This window comes from Alexandromys fortis, unplaced genomic scaffold (assembly GCF_014885135.2).
Source record: "Alexandromys fortis isolate MF-2015 unplaced genomic scaffold, M_Fortis_MF-2015_v1.1 scaffold_369, whole genome shotgun sequence".
Taxonomy (NCBI): Eukaryota; Metazoa; Chordata; class Mammalia; order Rodentia; family Cricetidae; genus Alexandromys; species Alexandromys fortis.
Genome location: NW_026068250.1, coordinates 182,450 through 204,128, shown reverse-complemented (window position 1 = coordinate 204,128; position 21,679 = coordinate 182,450). Strand labels below are relative to the sequence as shown.

The window sequence follows — 21,679 nt, the reverse complement described above, 5'->3', positions numbered from 1 at the left end:
AAATATAAGAATAATAGTAATAATAAGCAAATTCTAGGACAATCTAGACTGTTACACAGAGAAACTGTCTCAAAAAAGAAAAAAAAATTAGGTATTATAAAAGGTTCAAAATGTAAAAGTAATAAAATAAAATAAGCTTTTAAAATATATTCCCTAAACAAAAACAATTTTATTTTAAAGGGAGAAAAAAAAAACTCCAACAAATTAGAAGAAAAAAAACTGCTTAATCAAGTTACTCTGGGAGAAAGGGAAGCTATAGCAAAATAAAATATGTTATTTTAATTAAATTTTCAACTCTCTGAAAGCTGAAAAACAAAACTGTAGAAACAGAAGAAACAAAAAAAATTCATCTTTCTAAGAGAAAAAAAGACAGTTTTAATCAACTTGTTTTACAAAGACAATGATTAAACACAATCTTCCTCAGCATCAGTGAGCTGCCACATCCAATCCAGACTTCACTGAACACGTGGCATGCAGCATGACTTACAGAACAATGTTGTTCATGCATGGACAAACAGAATTCCCCCTGGCAGAAAGATTTCTGCTCCATCATAACACTAACCTGTCTTATGCCCCAAACAGTCTGCTTTGTGAACTAAATCCCAACCCCTCATCAGATGTTGCTGGCAACACTAATCTCAGAGTGAAGATATTAAAAGCCAATCACTCCACAGAATGTGTACTGTAGGTTAGTGACTTCGAGGCATAAATCTGTGGTTTCTAGCAGGCAGTTTGGTTGAGCTTCTGGCTCAACAAAACTAAAGTATCATTTTATCTGTTTTTAAAAAAATTACTTATTCTTATTTTATGTGCATTGATGTTTTGCATCTGTATGTATGTCTGTGTGAGGGTGTCAGATCTTGGAGTTACAGACAGTTGTAAACTGCCATGTGGGAGCTGGGAATTGAACCTAGGTCCTCTGGAAGAGCAGTCAATGCTCTTAACTGTTAAGCCATCTCTCCAGCCCCTCATTTTATTTTTGAAGACATTTGTTTTCTTTTTTTGTTTGTTTGTTTTTCAAGACAGGGTTTCTCTGTGGCTTTGGAACCTGTCCTGGAACTAGTTCTTGTAGACCAGGCTGGCCTCAAACTCACAGAGATCCACCTGCCTCTGCCTCCCCGAGTGCTGGGATGAAAGGCAACATTTATTTTCTTTAAATTGCATTTTTCTTTCTTTTCTTTTGAGACAGGGTCTTTCAACATCCTAGACTGTCCTTGAACACAGATAGCCAAGGAGAATCTTTATTTATATGGTTTTTTTTTTTTGAGACACGGTCTCATTTTGTGGTCACAGCTGGCCTAGAACTCACTATGCAGACAGCAGTCCTCACACTCAAGAGATCCAACTGCCTCTGCCAGGCTTAAAATAGATAGATAGATAGATAGATAGATAGATAGATAGATAGATAGATAGATAGATAGATAGATAGATAGATAGATAGATAGATAGATGTGCTTACTTTTCTTACAGAGAATCAAAACTTAGTTCCCAGCACCTACATGGTAGCTCATGGCTACTGCCTGTAACAACTCCAGTTCCAGGGGGATCCTATACCCTCTTCTGGTTTCCACAGGCTCCTGAATACAAGGCGCGTATAACTTATAAAGGCTCACTCTTACACAGAAATAAAATATTTTAAAACATTTTAAGGACTATCTCATACTTTAAAATGAACAATAATTTCAACAATTAGGAGAAAAAAAACCAGCACCTACAGGGTGAGGCAGGAGAATCATGAATTTGAAGCCAGCCTGAGCTATATTGAGAACATGTCTCAAAAAATAAAGAAAAATAGTTGTTTACAAAACCAGAGCTATGTCTAAAAAAAAGAAAAAAGAAAAACAAAAAAAAACAGAGCGACGGTGGCGCACGCCTTTAATCCCAGCACTCGGGAGGCAGAGGCAGGCGGATCTCTGTGAGTTCGAGACCAGCCTGGTCTAGAAGAGCTAGTTCCAGGACAGGCTCCAAAGCCACAGAGAAACCCTGTCTCGAAAAACCAAAAAAAAAAAAAAAAAAAAAACAGAGCTAGGGGACTGGTAGATTCTGCCTAGCACTTAAGAGGTGAAAGCAAGAGGATCTGAAAGTCAAGGTCAACTTGAACTACCTGAGGGGAAAAATCATATAAACAAAAAAAAAAATGGTAACCAGGATTAAGGGGTGGGAGAAAAGATGGGTAAGGGGGCCCGGCATGGTGGTGGTTAATCCCAGCACTCAGGAGACAGAGGCAGGCCTACCTCTGTGAGTTCGAGGCCAGGCTGGTCTACAAGTGTTAGTTCCAGGACAGGCTCCAAAACTACAGATAAACCCTGTCTCCCCGCACCCACCAAAAAAAAAAAAAAAAAGAGATGGGTATAATGTTTCAGAAGTTAGCTTTCTTAGCCCATTCGATTCTTTTTATCTTAACAGGTAAATTCTAATAAGGTGTATCGAATATCCATTGAAATATCCACTCAATGGAGACTCATCTAAACACTGAGCAGATTAACAATGATGACTTCTTTTTCCCATTTATTTATCTGTGTGTACTGTCCTGGCACAAAGGTCAGAGAATAGCCCACAGGAATTGGCTCTCTCCCGCCACCATGTTCAAATTATATTATCAGGCTTGGTGGCAAACGCCTTCACCCTCTGAACCATCTCACCATCCATGGTGACTACTTCTTAAAGAAAACTTATGGAGATGGTAATCATAGGCACCTCAAAACATAAATCCACAAACAGCAATCTCTACTTTAATTATTAGCAGAGTACATCATTCTTATCAAATCCTATGAATTAATGTAAAATGCTTTATATTCAAACGTCCCTTCCAAATATAAAAGTACCAAGGACAAGCTGTATTTGGTGATACACACCTTAAACACCAGCACTCAAGAGGCTGGGGCAGATGAATTTCTTGAGTTTGAGGCCAATCTGGTCTACACAGTGAGCTCCTGGCCAGTCAGGAGTAGACAGTGAGACTCTGCCTGTGGTATATGTGTTCAAATGTGTACAAGAATATATGAGTAGCCATGCATATATGTGGATGAAGACTAACATCAAAGTTTTCTCCAAAAATTTCCAGTTTCTTTTCTTTTGGGGCTTTTTTGAGACAGGGTTTCTTTGTGTAGCCCTGTCTGTCCTGGAACTTTCTCTATACACCAGGCTGGCCTTGAACTCACAGAGATCTGCTTGCATCAGCCTCCTGAGTGCTAGGATTAAAGGCATGCGCCACCACTGCCCGGCTCTACTTTATTTTTTCTGGTTTTTTTTTTTTCATTTTTTGATTTTTGTTCTTATTTATTGGTGTTTAGGCTCCATGTAGGACTAACAAGGCCTGTGCTTGACAAAGGAGAGGATTCACGCCCCATGCACGACAGACCAGGACATCATGAGCTTTCATCACACTACTCAGGACAACACACAATTAAAATTTATTAACTGTTTCGAGAATCTTTCATTTAATAGTATCAGACTGCAGTTGATCACAAGCACCTGAAACCATGAAAACCAAAGCACAGATAAGTGAGAACTATGTTCTATTTCTCCTCTCACACAGTCCTTTTTAGCAGAAGAAATGATTCTGATGTCACCCGCTTTGTCATCCACCCTGCATTCTTCTGGAAGCACAGCTCAGCCTTCTAAATGTTAGGCAAAGCATTCTCTCTTCCTTCACATCTTCAAATGCAGCACCTCCTGTCCATAGTCACAAAGTCCCATTGCTTTCCATTTTTATCTCTATAAAGCCTATCAAAATATGAAACAAGTTCAACTTTAATTTTTTTAAAATCTGTTTCTTAGGACAGGAATGCATAAAGCCTAGAATGCATAAAGCCCTGACTGCACACCAGCATCACATAAACCAGGCATGGTGGTACATGCTTGTAATCCCAAACATCAGGAGTTGGAGGCTGGAGAATCCTAAATTCAACGTCATCATGGCTACACAGCAAGTACAAGGCTAGCCTGAGCTACATGAACCCTGCTCAGAAAAAAAAAATCCACGAAAAAAACCATTCTTCAGCTCCACTTCTCTCTCTGGTAATCTTTAATGTTTAATGTTTACATCATAAAAGTTTTCTAGGCTGGAGAGATGGTACAGTGGTTAAGAGTGCTGACTGCTCTTCCAGAGGTCCTGAGTTCAATTCCCAGCAACCACTTGGTGACTCACAACCATCTATAGTGGGATCTGATGCCCTCTTCTGGCATAAAATCATACATACAGATAGAGCACTCATATATATGAAATAAATCTTAAAAATAAAAAGAAATCCCTTTCTAAAAAAAAAAAAGTTTTCTAAAGGTGATCTGTATTTCCTGTCCATTTGCTCACCTCCACTCCAGTCTGACTTCTGTTCCACTCACTAAGCATGTCTTATTAAGGTCCTCCTTACAGAGAAGTACAGTAGAATCTACCTTTCTTTCACATAACCATCTTGGGTTTTATACTGGTATAAAATGCATCCATGGGTTTTCCCTGGTTATTTTCTTAACTTCTCTGCTTATTATGAGTCTCAAAGCAAACCACCCTGGCTTAGCAGACTATTTTAAAAGTTACCTAATACATACAAGATAATGTCTAATCTCAACACAGCATACATAGCCCAACATAGTCTTGTCTCTGGCTACTCCTCCAGGCTCATTTTTCCAGTACTCTTCCACAGGCACTTTTCACCCTAAATATACCAAAATACCCATAGCTCATCCAAACATACAACTCTCTCATGGCTCCTATACTTCACACAACACCCAACCTTACCCCTTCTTTTTCCAATCTTATTCTCTTTTCCAACTATTTTTTTTTGTTTGTTTGTTTGTATGTTTGAAGATGGGGCTTCTCTATGTAGCCCTGGCACTTGCTCTATAGACCAGACTTGCCTCCAACTCAGAGATCTGCCAGCCTTTAGTCTGAACTTTAATCCCAAATGCTGGGATTAAAGGTGTGTACTACCAAGTCCAGCTTGGGTTCGTGGAATTTTATTCTCAAATTGAGAGTGGTAGAATAAACTATCCTCAAAAAATGTCCACATGCTATCCCCGGAAGCCTCTGAATATGTTTCATCACTTGGTTAAAAGGGCTCTGCAGAGGTGATTAAAATGAAGGTTTCTATGATTTTTTCCCTCACATGCCCATAACTTCAGTACTCAGGAGGCTGGGAAGGAAGACCACAAGTCTGCGACCAGTCTTGACTTTGTAGTAAGAAACCATCTCAAAAAAATAAAGTAAAATTATTTAAAACATGAGACTATTTTAGATGCATGTGGATCAAAAAACGACAAGAACTTTTATACACTGGAAAGAAGAAGAATGGCTTGGTGGCACACACCTTTAGTCCCAGAACTCAGGAGGTGGAAGCAGGTAGATCTCTGTTAGTTTGAGATCAGCCTGATAAACATAGGGAGTTCCAGGATAACCAAGGCTAGAGTGAGCCCCGTCCAAGAAAAAAAGTAAAAATGAACTAATATATAACAAAATACCTTATACTAACAAAAAGAAACTACCATTACATGAAAACAATATAATCAATACTGCTTTTATACTGAATAGAAAGAATAAAATATATTCTGCAAAATTCCATGTATAACAAACACAAAAGCAGACAGAAATAATACATATCATTTAGAGATATAAGTATAAAGAAAAACAAGGAGTAATTACTATAAAAAGCCAAGTTAGTAATTACCTCTGCCAGGATGAAGGATATAATTGGAAACAGGAGTGCCTGAGACTTCTGAGACACTGGCTATCTTCAACATCTTTATGAAGGTAGTGGTTACATGGTTGCTCACTTACATCAATAAATTGCACATTCATGTTTTAGATATGTCCATATATATTTTACAATAAGGTTAAATCACTCTATCAGTGAGGCCTTCTCTGACTACGCAAAATAAAACAGCAATTCCTTCTCAGCCCTCCACCTCCCTTAGCCAGTAACTACATTTTCTATATTACTTATCTCTACTTGTCAAACTATATTTACTTCTTATTTGCATACTGTTTTATCTCCTCCCATAAACAACACAAAGGTTGTTTGTTACCTTGCTACATCCCACTGAGTGAGTACATAACCTAAAATGTAACTTTATATTGTTCTCTGTGTTCATACAATCCTAATTAAAGATGTAAAATATACTTTGTATTTTATTTGTTTTACAAAAATGGAATCTTTCTTTCCAGTCTGCCTTCTGTGATAGAATCATTACCAAGATGCAGATTTCTGTAAAAATCCCTTTATAGGAAATACCACCACCCTCAAGACTGAACCCTCAAAACACACTACAGACACACACATATACACAAATAAATAAATACATAAAATCTAATTTTAAATGTAAAGAAGGGCTAGAAAGATGGCTCAGAGGTTAAGAGCACTAGCTGCTCTTTCAGAGATCCTCAGTTCAATTCTCACCAACCACATGGTGGTTCACAACCATCTATAATGTGATCTGGTGCCCTCTTCTGGTGTGTAGGTCATGCATGCAGACAGAACACTGTATACATAATAATTTTTTTAAAAAATGTAAAGGAGACCCAAGCAGTGGTGGTGCATGGCTTCAATCCTGGCACTTGGGAGGCAGAGGCAGGGAGATCTCTGAGAGTTCGAGACCAGCCTGGTCTACAAAGTGAGTTCCAGGACAACTGGGACAGAGAAAACCTGTCTTGGAAAAAAAATTTAAAAACTAAGAGAGTTAATACAATATCCATATAATGAAGCTGTACATGTGATGACTTCCAGAAGAAAGGGAAGGAGCTATGAGAGGAAGTATTACACATAGTTCTAAGAGGAAATACTGCACATAGTTGTAAGAGAAATTACTACATCTTGTTAGAAGAGGAAATACTACATGTAGTTATAAGAGGAAGTACTATATGTAGTTATTAATGTGTAGTTCTCCTTAACTAGAGACTGAGTTCCCTGAAGACAAGGCTTCTGTCCTTTTCAGATCATTAATGAGGACAGGAAATAGAATTTCATTGATTATACTACAAAGATCACTGCCTTATTCTCTGGTAGGCTAATCACCCAGCAACTGCTCTTATTGATCAGGAGTGGATCATAAGCCACCTTTAGACCATGGATTAGGTCATCCCCACCTATTTTATACTGATTGAAAAAGGTATGGGGGAATGACTTTTAAAAATCAAGAAGCTAGTAAAAGGGAAGGAAAGTAGATATCAAAAAATAGCAGTCTTCTTTTTTCTTTTTACTGGACATAGTTATTATCTCTCCAGAATGCCTTGTTCCTTCACGACATTGGTAAGGAATTTAAGTGGGACGAAGCTGTTCCTTGGCTCCAGGAACAGGCTTGATATATCATAACAGTGATTCTAACAATGCAGTTTGTGACTAGCAAAGTCAGTTTCACCTAAGCACTTGTTACAAATTCCTAGAACTCAACCCCAGACCTCCTAAAACAGAAACTTTGAAGGTAAATCCAAGCTATAATGTATTTTAACAAACCCTTGAAATAGTTCTAATAGCCACTGTGTAGCAAGAAAGCTACCCAGATTTTAAAAGTAATCTTTAAAACACAGAGACAGTCTAATTACTGTCAAGATCATGCTTTTTGTGGTATGCTATGTAACATAATCGTTACCTCCTGTGAATGAGGATACTTGTAATCCCAGGAGCCAACAGCAGCTACCTTTTGAATTTTCTATTCAGTATCTACTGCATTAAGTCACACATCACTGTATAGAAAACACGGTCTTGTCAGCAGCCTCTCCCTAAATTAGGACTTTCAGATTTAACAAATACACAATGCCCATATAAACTTGAATTTCAAATAAACAGTGATTTTTAGTATAGTATGTCCCAAATATTTATTGTATGAGACACATAACATGCATTTTATCTGACAACTCTAAATTTCCATTGCTGAACCAAAGAAGAGCTCAGAGCAGTCCCAGTAAGACATGTAATAGCTGTTCTTACAGTTTATCATTATTTGGAGAAAGACTAAACCCCAAGTTCTTAATTAATGCCCCACAAGTCTAAATTACCCAGTGGCACTTTTAAAATTAAGCAGATAGCTTCTAAAAGCCAAAACATGTGGGTAAATGGAAGAGAAACAAAAGTGCAGCTGCATAATGTATTCACAGATGCACACGTGTGGGTCTCTGGGACTGAGCTCAGGTTGTTATGCTGTACCTTTACCTATCTTTCTTATCCACCTATTTAAATTATTTGTATTTATTAGTAGTAGTTTAGCTTCTTTATTCATTATAAGGCTATAAATTCCATTAGGATATGTACTGATTCAATAATTGCTGAGTCTCCAATACTATTAGTAAATAGTGATGGATCAAATGTTTTGGATCAATAGTAAAATTATATAAGCAGCAGGAGGAATGTATGTGTTACTGGCAAAATCATGGAGAATTAACAGCCTCGGTGCATCATGCGTTAATGTACCTAAACTTTTGTTAAAACATATGTGAAGCGGAAAGTGTGGTAAATGTGTCAGATGAGGTTCAAATCAAGAAAGGCCCTAAATATATTTAGGGTTAGATGTTTAGCGCTGTTTAACTGGCTGCAAAATGATAAATACATGGATTAAAGAGAAACAGGACCTGCCATAATAGTGTACACTTTTAACCCTAGCACTTGGGAGGCAGATGTAGATGGATCTTTGAGGGCAGCTTGTTCTATATAGCAAGTTTCAAGATAGCCAAGGCTACACAAAGAAACCCTGTCTCGAAAAAAAAAAAGTAATAATTTTAAAAGATTTTTGTGCATATTAATGTTTTTACTCTATGTATGCCTATGTAGCATGTGAATGGCTAGTGCTCTTGGAGGTCAAAAGAAGGTGTCAGATCCCCTGGAACTGGAGTTACCAATAGTTGTGAGCCAACATGTAGATGCTGAGAATCAAACCAAGGTCCTCCAGGAAAGCTGCCAATCTGAGCCATCTCTCCAGCCCCTTAAAGTTACCTTTTAAAGTAAATTAGAGTACGAATTAGATTTATATTGAATTGTTTATAATCATAACTTATGGTAAGTCTTTTTAAAATAACTAAGGCCAAATATACCTCTACTAAGCAACTAAATTTCAGAGGTCAGAATCATAACACTTTAAGAGAGAAAAAAATAGTAAAAATATATCGTTTTTGTTTAATCTTTAATTAATTCATATAAAGCTAAGAAACTAGAAAAAAAAACAAGTCAGTTTTAAAGTGATGTGGTGATATCTTGTTTGTGATCTAACAAACAGAGCTTGCCCAAAGATCAGAGTGTGGAGCTAAGCTACTAGTTAGTCATAAAGACCAGGAAGTGGTAGTGCACACCTTTAATACCAGCTGGCCAATGAGCTCTAGCATCCCTCCTGTCTCTCCCTCCAGGTACTGGGAGTGCAGGCATGCATCGACATGCCAGTTTTCACATGCGTTGTTGGTGATCCATAGTCAAGATCCTCATGCTTGTGCAGCTAACATGTTACCCACTGAGCCATCTCTCCCCAGCTCCTACTTTTGTGTATTAATTCATTGGTATTTTTAATAAATGTTTGACTGCCAGACACTGTTGTAAGCGCAGCAGGGAAAAAAAACTTTAGTCTTCACGTGGACACATTTGTGTTCTTTAATTCATTCATTTATTTGTGTGTTTGAAGGCCACAGCACAAATGTGGAAGCTGGAGAGTAACTCTACTACGTGAATCCCAGGGACCAAACTCAGACCAAGTTTGGTAGCAAATGCCCTTCTTTACTGATCCACTTTGCTGTCCTTTTATTTACCTCTTAATATGTACTATCTGGCTTTGTGAACTCTTAGAAAGTGAAAATGGGTTTCCCATCACCAAATTTTAGTTCTAAAAAAGGGGAACAAATAACTTTCTAATACTTTTTATGTGCAAAGACAAATAATCTTAAAGAAAGCGATGGTTTTCCAAATCATAGCCACTGATAGCTTACCAAGACCCATTTCCTCCTTCTCTTCCTAACAGAATCCCTCCAGGTTACAACAGTATGCCTTAGGGGAAAAAACACCATTCCACTTTCAGAGACACAATTAGTGTAAGGGTAATCTACAGTGATTGGCTCAGAAACTAGCATATGACCTGACTCTGGGCAAAAGGACAAGAGAGAAGTCTGGGAAAGGTTTCTGGAGTCTCCTCTCTAGAAACTGAGCCAGAGAAGCAGATGTCTGTCTTCTTGTAGAAGCTGTGTATGAGTTTTTCTAGAATCACTGAAACCATTTTACTAAACTTGATTGGTTTAAACTTGGTTAAGCCAATCTCAAGCATGGAAGATTTGAGCAGTATATGAACTGAACAAAATATGAGGGTTTTTTGGTACTGAGACTGTTAAGCTGCTAAAATAAACAAACCATAAAGCCTGTTACATGGAAAGATAGATTTTTGGTTCTTACGCCATTTTGAATCAGCTGCGCAACCTGCCCCTGAAAACAGTTAGTATTTTTAAGAAACATAACCCAATAGCAGAAAAAATGCTTATTAGTAAATTATACCCACTATAAAACTGAAATTCAAAAAAATCTAATACAGACTGGCATTGTGGTACACGCCTCTCTAGCATTTAGGAGGCGGGTATAAGCAAATCTCAGTGAGTTTAGGACAGCCTAGGCTTTGTAACAAGCTCTAGTCCAACTAGGACTATTAGCAAAACCCTTTCTGAAAAAAAAAAAAGTCAAATACAGAAACAAACTCTAGGGACAGAGAAATGGCTCAGTGGTCAAGTTGCCCGCCACCGGGCCTGATGACTTGGATCTCATTCCCAGAACCCACACGGCAGAAGAGAACCAGCTCCTGAAAGCTGTCCTTTGGGCGCTACATGTATGAACACATACACAAAATAAAACTAATAGAAGACAAAAAGAACAGACTCAAAAGCAATTTGTTTCAATAAAAACAATGTATGAATTTTGAGTCATGACAGATTTATCATAAGTTAAAAATAAAATTTTTAGCTGGGAGTGGTGAATACATGCCTTTAATTCCAACACTTGGGAAACAGAGGCAGGCAGATTACTGTGAATTTGAGGACAGCCTGGTCTACACAGTCAGTGTTCCAAGACACTGTGTTCCAAGACACTGTGTTCCAAGACAGCCAGGACTGTGTACAGTCAATGGGTCAAGGCGCCTGTCACCAAGCCTGTCTCAACAACAACAATAATAATTTTAATAAATTTTAAAAATTAATACAATTCAAGATTACATGGCTATGTGCTCTGGTCACCCAATGCTAGATAACAGTAGATGGTACTTGACTTTGGCTGTATTGTTTCTCTTCAACACCAGATCACAGGGTAGATTACACGCTGGTGTGGTCCATGCACAATGGCATGACTTGGGTTGAACTTAACTACTGCTGCCTCTTTTATGAGAAGAGATGATCTTCTTACTTTACATAAACTTACAAATGTGCAAGCCGGGGCGGTGGTGGCGCACGCCTTTAATCCCAGCACTCCGGAGGCAGGGCAGGCGGACCTCTGTGAGTTCGAGGCCAGCCTGGTCTAGAAGAGCTAGTTCCAGGACAGGAGCCAAAAAAGCTATGGAGAAACCCTGTCTCGAAAATAAAACAATAAAAAAAAAAGTGCATATCAGGGGCTGGAGAGACAGTTCAATTGTTAAAGCAGTGCTGCTCTTCCAGAGAACCTGGATCAAATTCCCAGCATGGCATGGATCTAATCTGCATGGGAAGTAGAAAAAGACAAGATCTTCTGAGTAAATTGGGAGCGTGGGGATCACTGAAGAGGGTAGAATGAAAGGGGGGAAGAAAAAGGGGGGGGGAAATATATATAGTTCAATAAAAAGAACTTACAAAATCCCCCTCTCAAAAAACAAATGGAGCAAAGAAGATCATCCTCGGGTATGTGTCAGATTTAAAACCATCATGGCATACATGAAACTTTGTCTCAAACAAATTAAAAAGGAAGAAGCCAGGCATTGGGGCTCATGCTTATAATCTCAGCATTCAGGATCAGGCAAAAAGCTGGCTGTAAATTCAAAGCCAGCTCTGTCTACATCAAGAAAACCTCTCAAAAAAGCAAATAAACAAAAGGAGGCCAGTGTGGTGGCTCAGCAGATTAAAGGTCCTTAAAGTAAGCTTGAAGACCTGAGATCAATTTCTAGGACCCAAATGGTTGGATCAAATGCTCTCCCATAAACTGTGCTCTGACACATACATACCACAAACAAATAAATACAACTTTTGATTTGTTTTTTTTTTTCAGGACAGGGTTTCTTGGCGTAGCCCTGGCTAACCTGAAACTCACTCTGTAGATCAGACTGGCCTGGAAATCAGAGATGTGCTTGCTTCTGCCTCCTGAAAGCATGAGCCTCCTCTGCCTGACTGTCTTCTTCATTCCCACCCTCATATCTGTAAAATTTTCCATAGGCTATGATAAATGGTACCTCAATGGACCAACAGCAAGAGCAACCATGCAGCTATATGGCTATAAAGCTACATGTTAAAAGCATGCAAAAACACAGAATAGCATCATTTTTCTCACTAATTTTTGTTGTTTTTAGACAAATGAGTTTTTTATTTTAAATTGTTAATATGTTATATTTTTATTTTTAAATGAATTTCTTGGGAATATTATTTTAAGGTATGTTACTTTTAAAGTTTATGTTGTATTTTTTAATTCCATAAAGCTGTGATACTTTGTCTATCTTGACCACCTGATGGTATAATAAAGATCTAAACGGCCAATAGTGAGGCAGGAGAAAGGATAGGGTGGGACTTGTAGGCAGAGAATAAATAGAAGGAGAAAACTGGGAGGAGGGATTCTGGAGTAGCCTGAAGAGGAGGAGGACATTAGAGGCCATCCAGCCACCCATCAGTCCACAGAATAAAGAGTAAGATTTAAAGAAGAGAATGGAAAAAAACACAAAGAGTAGACACGATAATATAGAAAAAAGGGCAAGAAACAAACCAAGCTAAGGCTAGATGTTTTATAAATAAGAATAAGACTCTGGGTGGTGGTGGCACACATCTTTAATCCCAGCACTCAGGAGGCAGAGGCAGGGGGATCTCTGTGAGTTTGAGGCCAGCCTGGTCTACAGAGGTAGTTCCGGGACTGGCTCTTTAGCTACTGAAAAACCCTGTCTCAAAAAAAAAAAAAAAATGTGATCCATTTGGGAGCTGGATGGTGGACTCCCCTCAAAGGAGTCCAAAAAGTATATCATATTTCTATTTGAATTAATACTTTTCTTTTTCTGTTTTTAGAGATGGGGTCTCATGTAGCCCAGGCTGCTCTCAAACTCTTTTGTAGCTGAGGATACTCTCAAATTCCTGATCTTCCTGCCTCCACCACCACTCAGATTTCAGGTGCATGCCACCACATCTGGCTTGAATTAAGTATTTCTTACATTTAGTTTTATTCCACAACAGTAAATATAATTCATTAAAGCAGTGGTTGGCTCTCAACCTTCTTCATGCTGCGACCCTAATATAGTTTCACCCCAAACCATAAAACTACTTCATTGCTAGCCTATAACTGTAATTTTGCTACCGTTATAAATCAAAATGTATGTATCTGATATGCAGATTATCTTTTTTGAGACCCCAAAGGAAAAGGAGTCATGACCCACAGGTTGAGAACAGCTAATTTAAAAACAGTGGTATATGCCTCTAATCCCAGTACGAGGGAAGTTAAGGCAGTAAGATTACCATGAGTTTAAAGACAGTCTGGAGTACATAGTAAGTTAAGTCTAGCCTATGCTATATAGACTTTTAAACAGCAAAAGCATGATCTATTTAAACAGACGTTCTTTGGTGCCCTCAATAATTTTAAGAATCAGAATACTGAGACACAAGAAACTGAGAACTTTGAGAGAAAAAGATTGGGAAAACAAATGAAGAAAATCGCACATGCTCAGCAAGTGTTCTGCCTGAGTCATATCTCCAGCATGAACTGCTTTTCTAGGCATTACTATATTTGTATTTTCCCAAGTAATATTAACTATCAGGTCCGCGAGCTGACTCAGTGGACGGTAAGGCACTGTCCACTGAGGCTGACAACCTGGGTAAAAGGAAAGAACCAACTCCTAGGATTGAGTTCTCTGCCTACAACATGAGCACCACAGATGCCTACATGTTCACAAACACACACACAAAACACACACACACACACACACACACACAAACATATAAGTGTAAAAGAACATTATCTATTGAAAAATGATGCTACTCTAGATATAATTTTCAAAAATTTTTCTTGGTGACAACAAAAAGATCTAGAATCTTAAAAGTTCTATCAATTTAGAAAAGGAATCATTCATTATATTTTCTACAGTCAAATAATGTTTGGGCTGGAGAGATGCCTCAGCAATGACTACTCTTGCAGAAGACCTGAGTTCAATTCCCAGCACCCACATGATGGCTTAAATCTGTCTAATTCCTGGGTTCCAGAAGATCTAATGCACTTTACTGGCCTCTTGAGTATTGGGCATGTACATGGTATAGATATATATGCTGGCCAAAATCATACACATAAAACACAAATTTTTAAAAAAATTAATGTCAAAATTCAAGTATTGAAGGTCTAGATAAGTAACCCACTGGATCTTCCTGCCTAGAATACAAGGTGTGTGCCACCAATCTCAGGCTTTATCTGAGCTCTATTTATAAACGTTGTTAATGATTCCAGATCAATCATGTATAGTTCAATCCTACGATAGCTCTTATATCGAAGATGAGGCTCTCTGAGAGCCTAGTCATGCAACTGCTTGGCTAGTAACCCCCAATACACCTATGTACCTCAGGAATAAGCAAGATACTTATTGGTTATTTTTGTTTGCTTATTCTGTGTGTGCCACAATTTTATTTTATTTTATTTTATTTTGAGAAAGGGTCTTACTATGATATGGGATTCTCCTCTGTAAGTTATGATACCATTTGTTAATAAAGAAACTGTCTTGGCCCGTTGATAGGGCAGAGTCAAACTAGGCAGGGAAAACTAAACTGAATGCTGGGAGAAGGAAGGCAGAGTTTAGAGACACCATGTAGCCCCGCCAGAAACAGACACAAGACAAAATTTTATATGGTAAGCCACAGCCATGTGACAATTATGTAATTAATGGAGATGGGTTAAATTAAGATATAAGAGTTAGCCAGAAATACACTTAAGCTATTGGCCAAATAGTATTGCAAATAATATGGTTTCGGAGTGATTATTTCAGGGCTGAGCTGCCAGGAACAAACAAGCGGCCTCTACAACATTTCTATGTACTCCTGACTGTGCTGAAACTCCCTATATAGCTTATACTGGCCTTGAACACAAAGGTCCTCCTCTTTCTAACTCCCAAATGCTGGGAATAATAGTATACATCACCACAACGGGCTTAATTCTTTTCTGTTTTTACATTTATTTACTTATTTAGTTTATGTGTCCCCACATGTCTATGTGGACACATTTGCCACAGTGCACAAGCAGAAGTCAGAGACAACTTATGGAACTTTTCTCTTCCTACTATGTGGATCCTGAGAATCAAACCCAGGCTATCAGGCTGGACACTGTCAGCAAGAACTTCTACCTGCTGAGCCATCTTGCCAGCCCAGCCCACAACCCTAACTCTTGATACTATTTTTTCTATTTTTTGGAGATAGATGTCATATCACACGCTAGTCTCAGCTCTCTGTGTAGCTATGATCTTCCTGACAACCTCATCCTGCCTCTACCTGGAATTACAGAACTACATCACCACATCCAGTTTACCTTATGTCAGGGATCAAACCTAGGGTCTCCTATAAACCAGATAAGCACTCTAACAACTGAACTATATTTCTAACCCTAAGCTTACCATTTCGAAGGTAGTCTTACATTTCATGTAAACACTATCTCTACAGAGCTGCCAGAAAATACAGGAACATTAAAATATCAAACCCAGACCATGAAGACAGCTCAGTGAGTAAAAGGCAAGCTGCCAAGCTTGCCAACCTGAGTTTTGTTGTATACTCACAGTTCTAGGAAAATCAACTCTGGTAAATTGTCCTCTAATTGCTACAGGTGCACCATGGCACTTCTGCTCCCACACATACACATATACACATCCATCAATCCATCAACCAAGAAATTAATTTTTCAAAAAGATAATAAGCTCCTATTTAGATTAAATTCTTTTTTTTTTTGATAGGGTTTCTCAGTGTAGATTTGGCTGTCCTAGATATCTCTCTGTGTAGACCAGGCTGGCCTCAAACTCGCGAAGCTCCAATTGCGTCTGCTTCCCGAGTGTTGGGATTGAAGGGGTATGCCACCACCACAAAAATGGAAGAGTTTTTAATGCAGTAACAGGTGAAAAACTTCTACATTTATAGTTCAGACTAAAATCAACCTAAAAATACACAAAAATATTCATAATATTTCAATTAAGGGCCCTAATAAATATACTAACTCAAAAGTTAGGATGTTGCAATAGGCAAAGAATGAAGTGATCAAGGACCTGAAGCAAAAACACATAAATCTAGGAAGAAACAGTCCTCCTTAGTTATCTTATTAGTTCAACATACATTAATTAATTGTCTTCTACTCCCAAGACCCAAAACAAGCTAAGAAGCTTGCAACCAAGTAGGAAGATAATTCTACAGATCAAAATATACATAGGTTAATGCAGTGATATCATAAAGCATGATAAAGAAAGATTATCATAAAGCATGAGAAAGAAATTCCATCTAAGAAGTACTCTAAAAGAAATGACAAAGGAAGGATATCTTCCAGCAAAGGGCAATAGGGAATATACATTATGGGGATAAAAAAATAAAAGCATCTGATGTGAGTCTGAAACATATATAAACTTTTGACAAATGACCATTAAGTGACTGGAAGACAAAAATCATACATTAAAGCAACAGCAAAAAAAAAAAATCTACAGAAGCTATGATGGACTCCAGAAGAAGAATGGACTAGAAAATTAGGAAGCAAAAATAGTTGGATTTATATACAAGGGTAAGCAATCTGGTGCTTTTGTTTTTATACAGGCGAAAGAAGCAACTGAAGGTTTTGTTTGTTTTTTCTAGATTAGCTTTTTCTATGTAGCCCAGGCTGTCTTAGAACTCCCTCTGTAGACCAGGCTTGGCTTGGAACTCAGAAATCCACCTGCCTCTGCCTCCTGAGCACTGGGATTAAAGGCCTGCACCACTGCCACCCAGTGCCAACAGAAGATTTTTAAGTAAATTAGAAGATTTATCATTGTATCATTGTAGGCAAATCATCACTTGATATTTTAAGACTAAAACTGTAGACTGGGGAGTAGAGAGACAGCTCATCAGTTAAGAACCTTTTTGCTCATCCCGAGGACCAGGGTTCAATTCCTAGCACCCACATCATGGCTCATAACTGTATCTACAGTTCCAGGGAATCCAATGTCCTCTTCTGGCCTCAGAGGGTACCAGGCATGCATGTGGTCCACAGACATACACCCAGGCAGAACACACACAAAAAACACTATAGACTAGACAGAACAGAAACCGGAACCAGTAAGCTTTCACCCAGTCCAGGAAGGAGGGAGGGAGGGAGGGAGGGATTTCTTTACAGTGGCAGGCTAGGAAAAAGACACATTCTGTCAATCATGTCATCGAAAATTTACTCATAGTTTAACACATATTCTAAACCCTAACTCATCACATAAAACAGAGTTGGCATTTACATTCATTCCATTAAGAAATATTCAAAAAGGATATGAAGTTATACAGGTAAGAAAAGGGGGTTGGAACTGGGAGGAGCTGGTGGGAGATTGAATACAGTCAAAACATGTATAAATTCTAAAAGAAAAAAAGTAAATATTATTGTATCTCAGTTTTGAAAAAAAAAGATGCCTTATTGAGCTGGTGTGTGTTTGTCTGTGTTGTTTTTGTTTTTCGAGATAGCGTTTCTTTGTGTAGCCTCCTGGATGTTTTGGAACTCACTCTGTAGACCAGGCTGGCCTTGAACTCAGAGACCTGACTGCCTCTGCCTCACAAGTGCTGGGATGAAAGGTCTGTGATAGCACTGCCAGGTTTTTTCCTAATAATTTAAATATGATCTGGCACACACGAAAAAATTAAAGAGAAAATGGAATGCACATGCAAAAAAGTTTTATTCATATATATACACACACACAGAAATACAAATACATATATATTTTTTCCCACTTTAGACCAGGTGTGATGGCTCACCCCTTTAATCCAGTACTAGGGAGGCAGAGGCAGATGGATTTCTGTTAGTTCTATACCAGTCATCTCAAAAAAAAAAATTCACTTTATAGTCAATGTTTCAACATATTTAAAAGTAGTTTCTTTTAAAATATTATTAGGAATAATCATATTCTTTAGTAAGGATGCAAAACAAAAGATAATAATATAAACATATTTTCAGTGTTCTGAATATTTAGTATACAGATTTCATTCAAGGATAGACATCTTAAAATTCAAAAGTTTACTACGTTAAAAAACAAAGTTTGGGTCAGAATTTTCTATACAACCATATTAAAACCCACATCTTTGCATAATTTTAATAGTGAGCTTTTTGAAAAATAATTTCTGTGCCAAACACAGTGGCACATGCCTGTAATCTCAGCACTTCAGAGGATGAGATAGAAGGCATGCAAGTTTAAGAGAATAGCCTTGACCACACAGAGTTACAGGCTAGCCTGAGCTATACTGTGTGAGCCGATCTCAAAAATAAATAAATAAATAAAACACATATTCAACTCAACTTGGCCAATATTTTTCAATAAGATTAAAAGTTTTCAATCATTAGTGCCTTCTTAATTTTCTACCCTCCTCCCTGTTCAATTCCCCCACCCAACTAATTTCCTTTGTACATATGGAAGACAAGATACTATATGATCCAGCATGATCCTAAGGCAATGTGCATGTATAATCCTTATAAACACAGATATATGCCATTATTTACTCTCTCCAGGAGAGATCCCAGTGGTATGCTAGATTTCTGAACACATGAATGACAAATGTATCTGACAGAAGCAATGCTTAACCATTGGGGGAAACAAAGGGGAAAACACACACAATAGATGGGTGGTAAATCTTAGAAACTTTACAAAACACTGAAGAGCTGCATGTGGATTACAACAACAATTACAAAAGTAAAACAAGACAGTTCTAAAACAAAGAAAAAGAGAAAAATTCTTAGTGATAATTTAGACTTTCCAAAGAAGGGTGGTTCAGTATTCATATTAGTTTTTAAGGCATCATTTAACCCTATCACTAATTTTTAAAGAAGGTAATTCTCCATTCACAAGGACACAAGAAATAATTACTACATACCTTCTATGAGACATTTATACTTCATTATACTTGCAGACTCCATTCTTTTCAAACGTTTCCAAAAATACAAAGTCTTATAATAAGCAAGGTTCCCTAATGACAAACACATTATTCTATAGGCTTAACTATAACCCATTTTTAAAAAAACAACGAATTCATCCTCAGTAAACACAAGGAATCACAAAGGCCCCCTGCTTATTCAAAATCATTACATAAAGCACTGTCGGTAACTGCAAAGAAGGTTTGAGTATCTGACAGCTATAATAACCTAAAATGAGGCACACTTTAAAGAACAAAAACAACTTTTCATTTCCCTTTCTTTTTCCTTCCCTATCAGAGACACAAAATAACTCTAATGGCCTCAGACAAAGCTCTCAAATAAAATATATTTATATATACATTTCACATGTACACGTACAGAAACCTGTCACATATCTGTATATATCCCATTCACAGGAAAGAGAATTTGTTCTTTATTTTTAAGAGTCAAAATTATATCAATTCTGACACCCAAATTAAGTTAAATCACCATAAATTAATTAACGAGTAACAAATCACTGCATGCAGACCTAAGAGACTATATGCACAGACGGAAAAGAACCTCAGACTAAGGCCATGAATGAATAAAACCACCCAGTCCCTGAAAATCACTAACCGGCATTTGGTTTCTGTGAGAGAAACCCGGAGTCTTAAAATGAATAATCACAAAGGCAACTCCGTTTCTGAAGTTGCCCAAGGTAAAACACAACGAACCAAACCAGACCACTGCATTAAAGTATAAGCTTTAAGGAGTTCCCACAAAGGGAAAGACTGTCTTCATGAATGGATTATAAAACATCCCTTGCAGGTAGAGATTTTGAATTATTAAAAAAAAAAAAAAGTGGAGGGCAGTCAAAACCCTGAATGACATGCAAAGGCAAAACCAAAAACGGATCTTTCCTCCCCCCCCCACTCCAGTACCCCCACCCCCACCTTCACGGGACAATGGGATCAGGGTCCTAACTGCAAACTTTAAAGGTATAAACCGAAGCAGTTTTACTGCGGCTTTAACTGCAATCTGCCCCTCATCCCAAACCTGGCGCACCCAGGAACACTTCTGGCCTGAAACCATCACCAGGGTTTTGTTAAACACAAATCAGACCCGTCCAAAGAAATAAAAAGTTTGCTCCCAAATACCTGGAGGATCCATTTCAATATAAAATATCAGTTCTGTCGAATAGGGCATCATCACCTCCCTCCAGTCTGCGTCATCGCGGTCCATACTCCACACCGTATTGTACATCGCGCTGTCAGGGGCAGGTCGTCAGGAAATATATAGAAAGCATATATATATATCTTTTATCTGATATTTTAAAATCTAAATATATATATTTGATAAAGTTCCAAACGGAAATGTACTTCGGGGTTTCTAACGGCCAGTACAAGTCCAGTCAACTACTGGGACGAGGACAAGGTCCTCCCCCTCTCTCCTCCTACAAGCACCCAAGAAAATGCCCCGAACTTTCAAGCTACGGGGTTTTACCTCAGAGGGTTACAGAGAGGCTCGAAAAGCAGAGAGCAGTGGTGTTTAAAAAAAAAAAAAAAAAAAAAAAAAAGCCGCTCCCCGAAAAATCCTTCCTAGACAATCGCTCTCCAAAGGGAAAAGCTCCCTACCGCCTCCTAATCTTTCAGCGGAAGCCACTTTTGTGTCCTTCGGAGGAGAGAGAATGGGAGAGGAGGAAAAAAAGAACGCGTTGGGAGAAAGCTGGGGAAGTGACAAAGGCTTGAAAGGGGGGTGGGGGCTGCGTTCAAGTTTCGGGGTCCCACTGGTCTGCAGAGAGCGATTCCCTCTGGGACTAGGACTCGGGCTCTGCTCGCCTCAGGTTGGGAACCCAAGCTCCCGCAGCTTCGGGATGACGACCCGCCGGAGAGTCCAGGGAGCTCGGCTGTGAGCTCGGCTGTGCGCGGGTAGCAGAGGTAACCCCGTCAGCGCCGGCTCCCTTCACGCTCTGCTGGGGCTCCAACCACTCGAGTTTCATTTTAACTGCGCGGAGGGGACCTCCTCCCCCGCCCTCCCTCCCCACCCCCGCTGGGCGCCACCCAACCGCGCGGGGCAGGGGGAACGGCCGGCGGCACGACTGTCCTCTCCACGCCGTACCATCTTGACTTGCGACGATTGTCAAGGGCTCGGGAAGGAATGACGACCACAGCCCTCCACTCCGACTCTGCACTCTCCTCGTCCCCGTGTCAGGCGCTCCTCTTTAGTCGACCTTTGTCTCTCCCCCCCGCCTCCCTCCGAATGGTACAGCCCGGGCGCTGGCCGCTCGCCAGGAGCCAGAGCCGGGCGCACGCGAGCTCGGCCCGGAGAAGGGGGGCGGACGGTGATTGGCTGCTCGCGGTTGCCGGAGCCCGAGCCTGCGTCTTTTGTCTGCCCTGCTCCAGCTGAGGAGCGGAGACGGCTGCGCGCCCCGAGCGGGCCAATCAGAAGGA

General features: G+C 39.1%; 1 protein-coding gene across 2 annotated transcripts in view; it reads right to left on the bottom strand.

Moving 5' to 3' along the window:
- Pik3r3 (phosphoinositide-3-kinase regulatory subunit 3) overlaps positions 1-21,474 on the bottom strand; it is a 76,769-nt gene extending 55,295 nt beyond the window's left edge. The window contains exons 1-2 of one of the 2 annotated variants that reach the window (XM_050131374.1): positions 21,348-21,474; positions 20,387-20,496 (exon numbers count right to left, since the gene is read on the bottom strand). In XM_050131374.1, the coding sequence (XP_049987331.1) occupies positions 20,387-20,492 (106 nt within the window). In that variant the 5' untranslated portion in view covers positions 20,493-20,496; positions 21,348-21,474. Of the gene's footprint in view, positions 1-20,386; positions 20,497-21,067; positions 21,214-21,347 lie in introns of those variants that run through there. The other variant, XM_050131373.1, reaches the window with a different exon arrangement.
- Between the last annotated feature and the right edge of the window lie 205 nt (positions 21,475-21,679).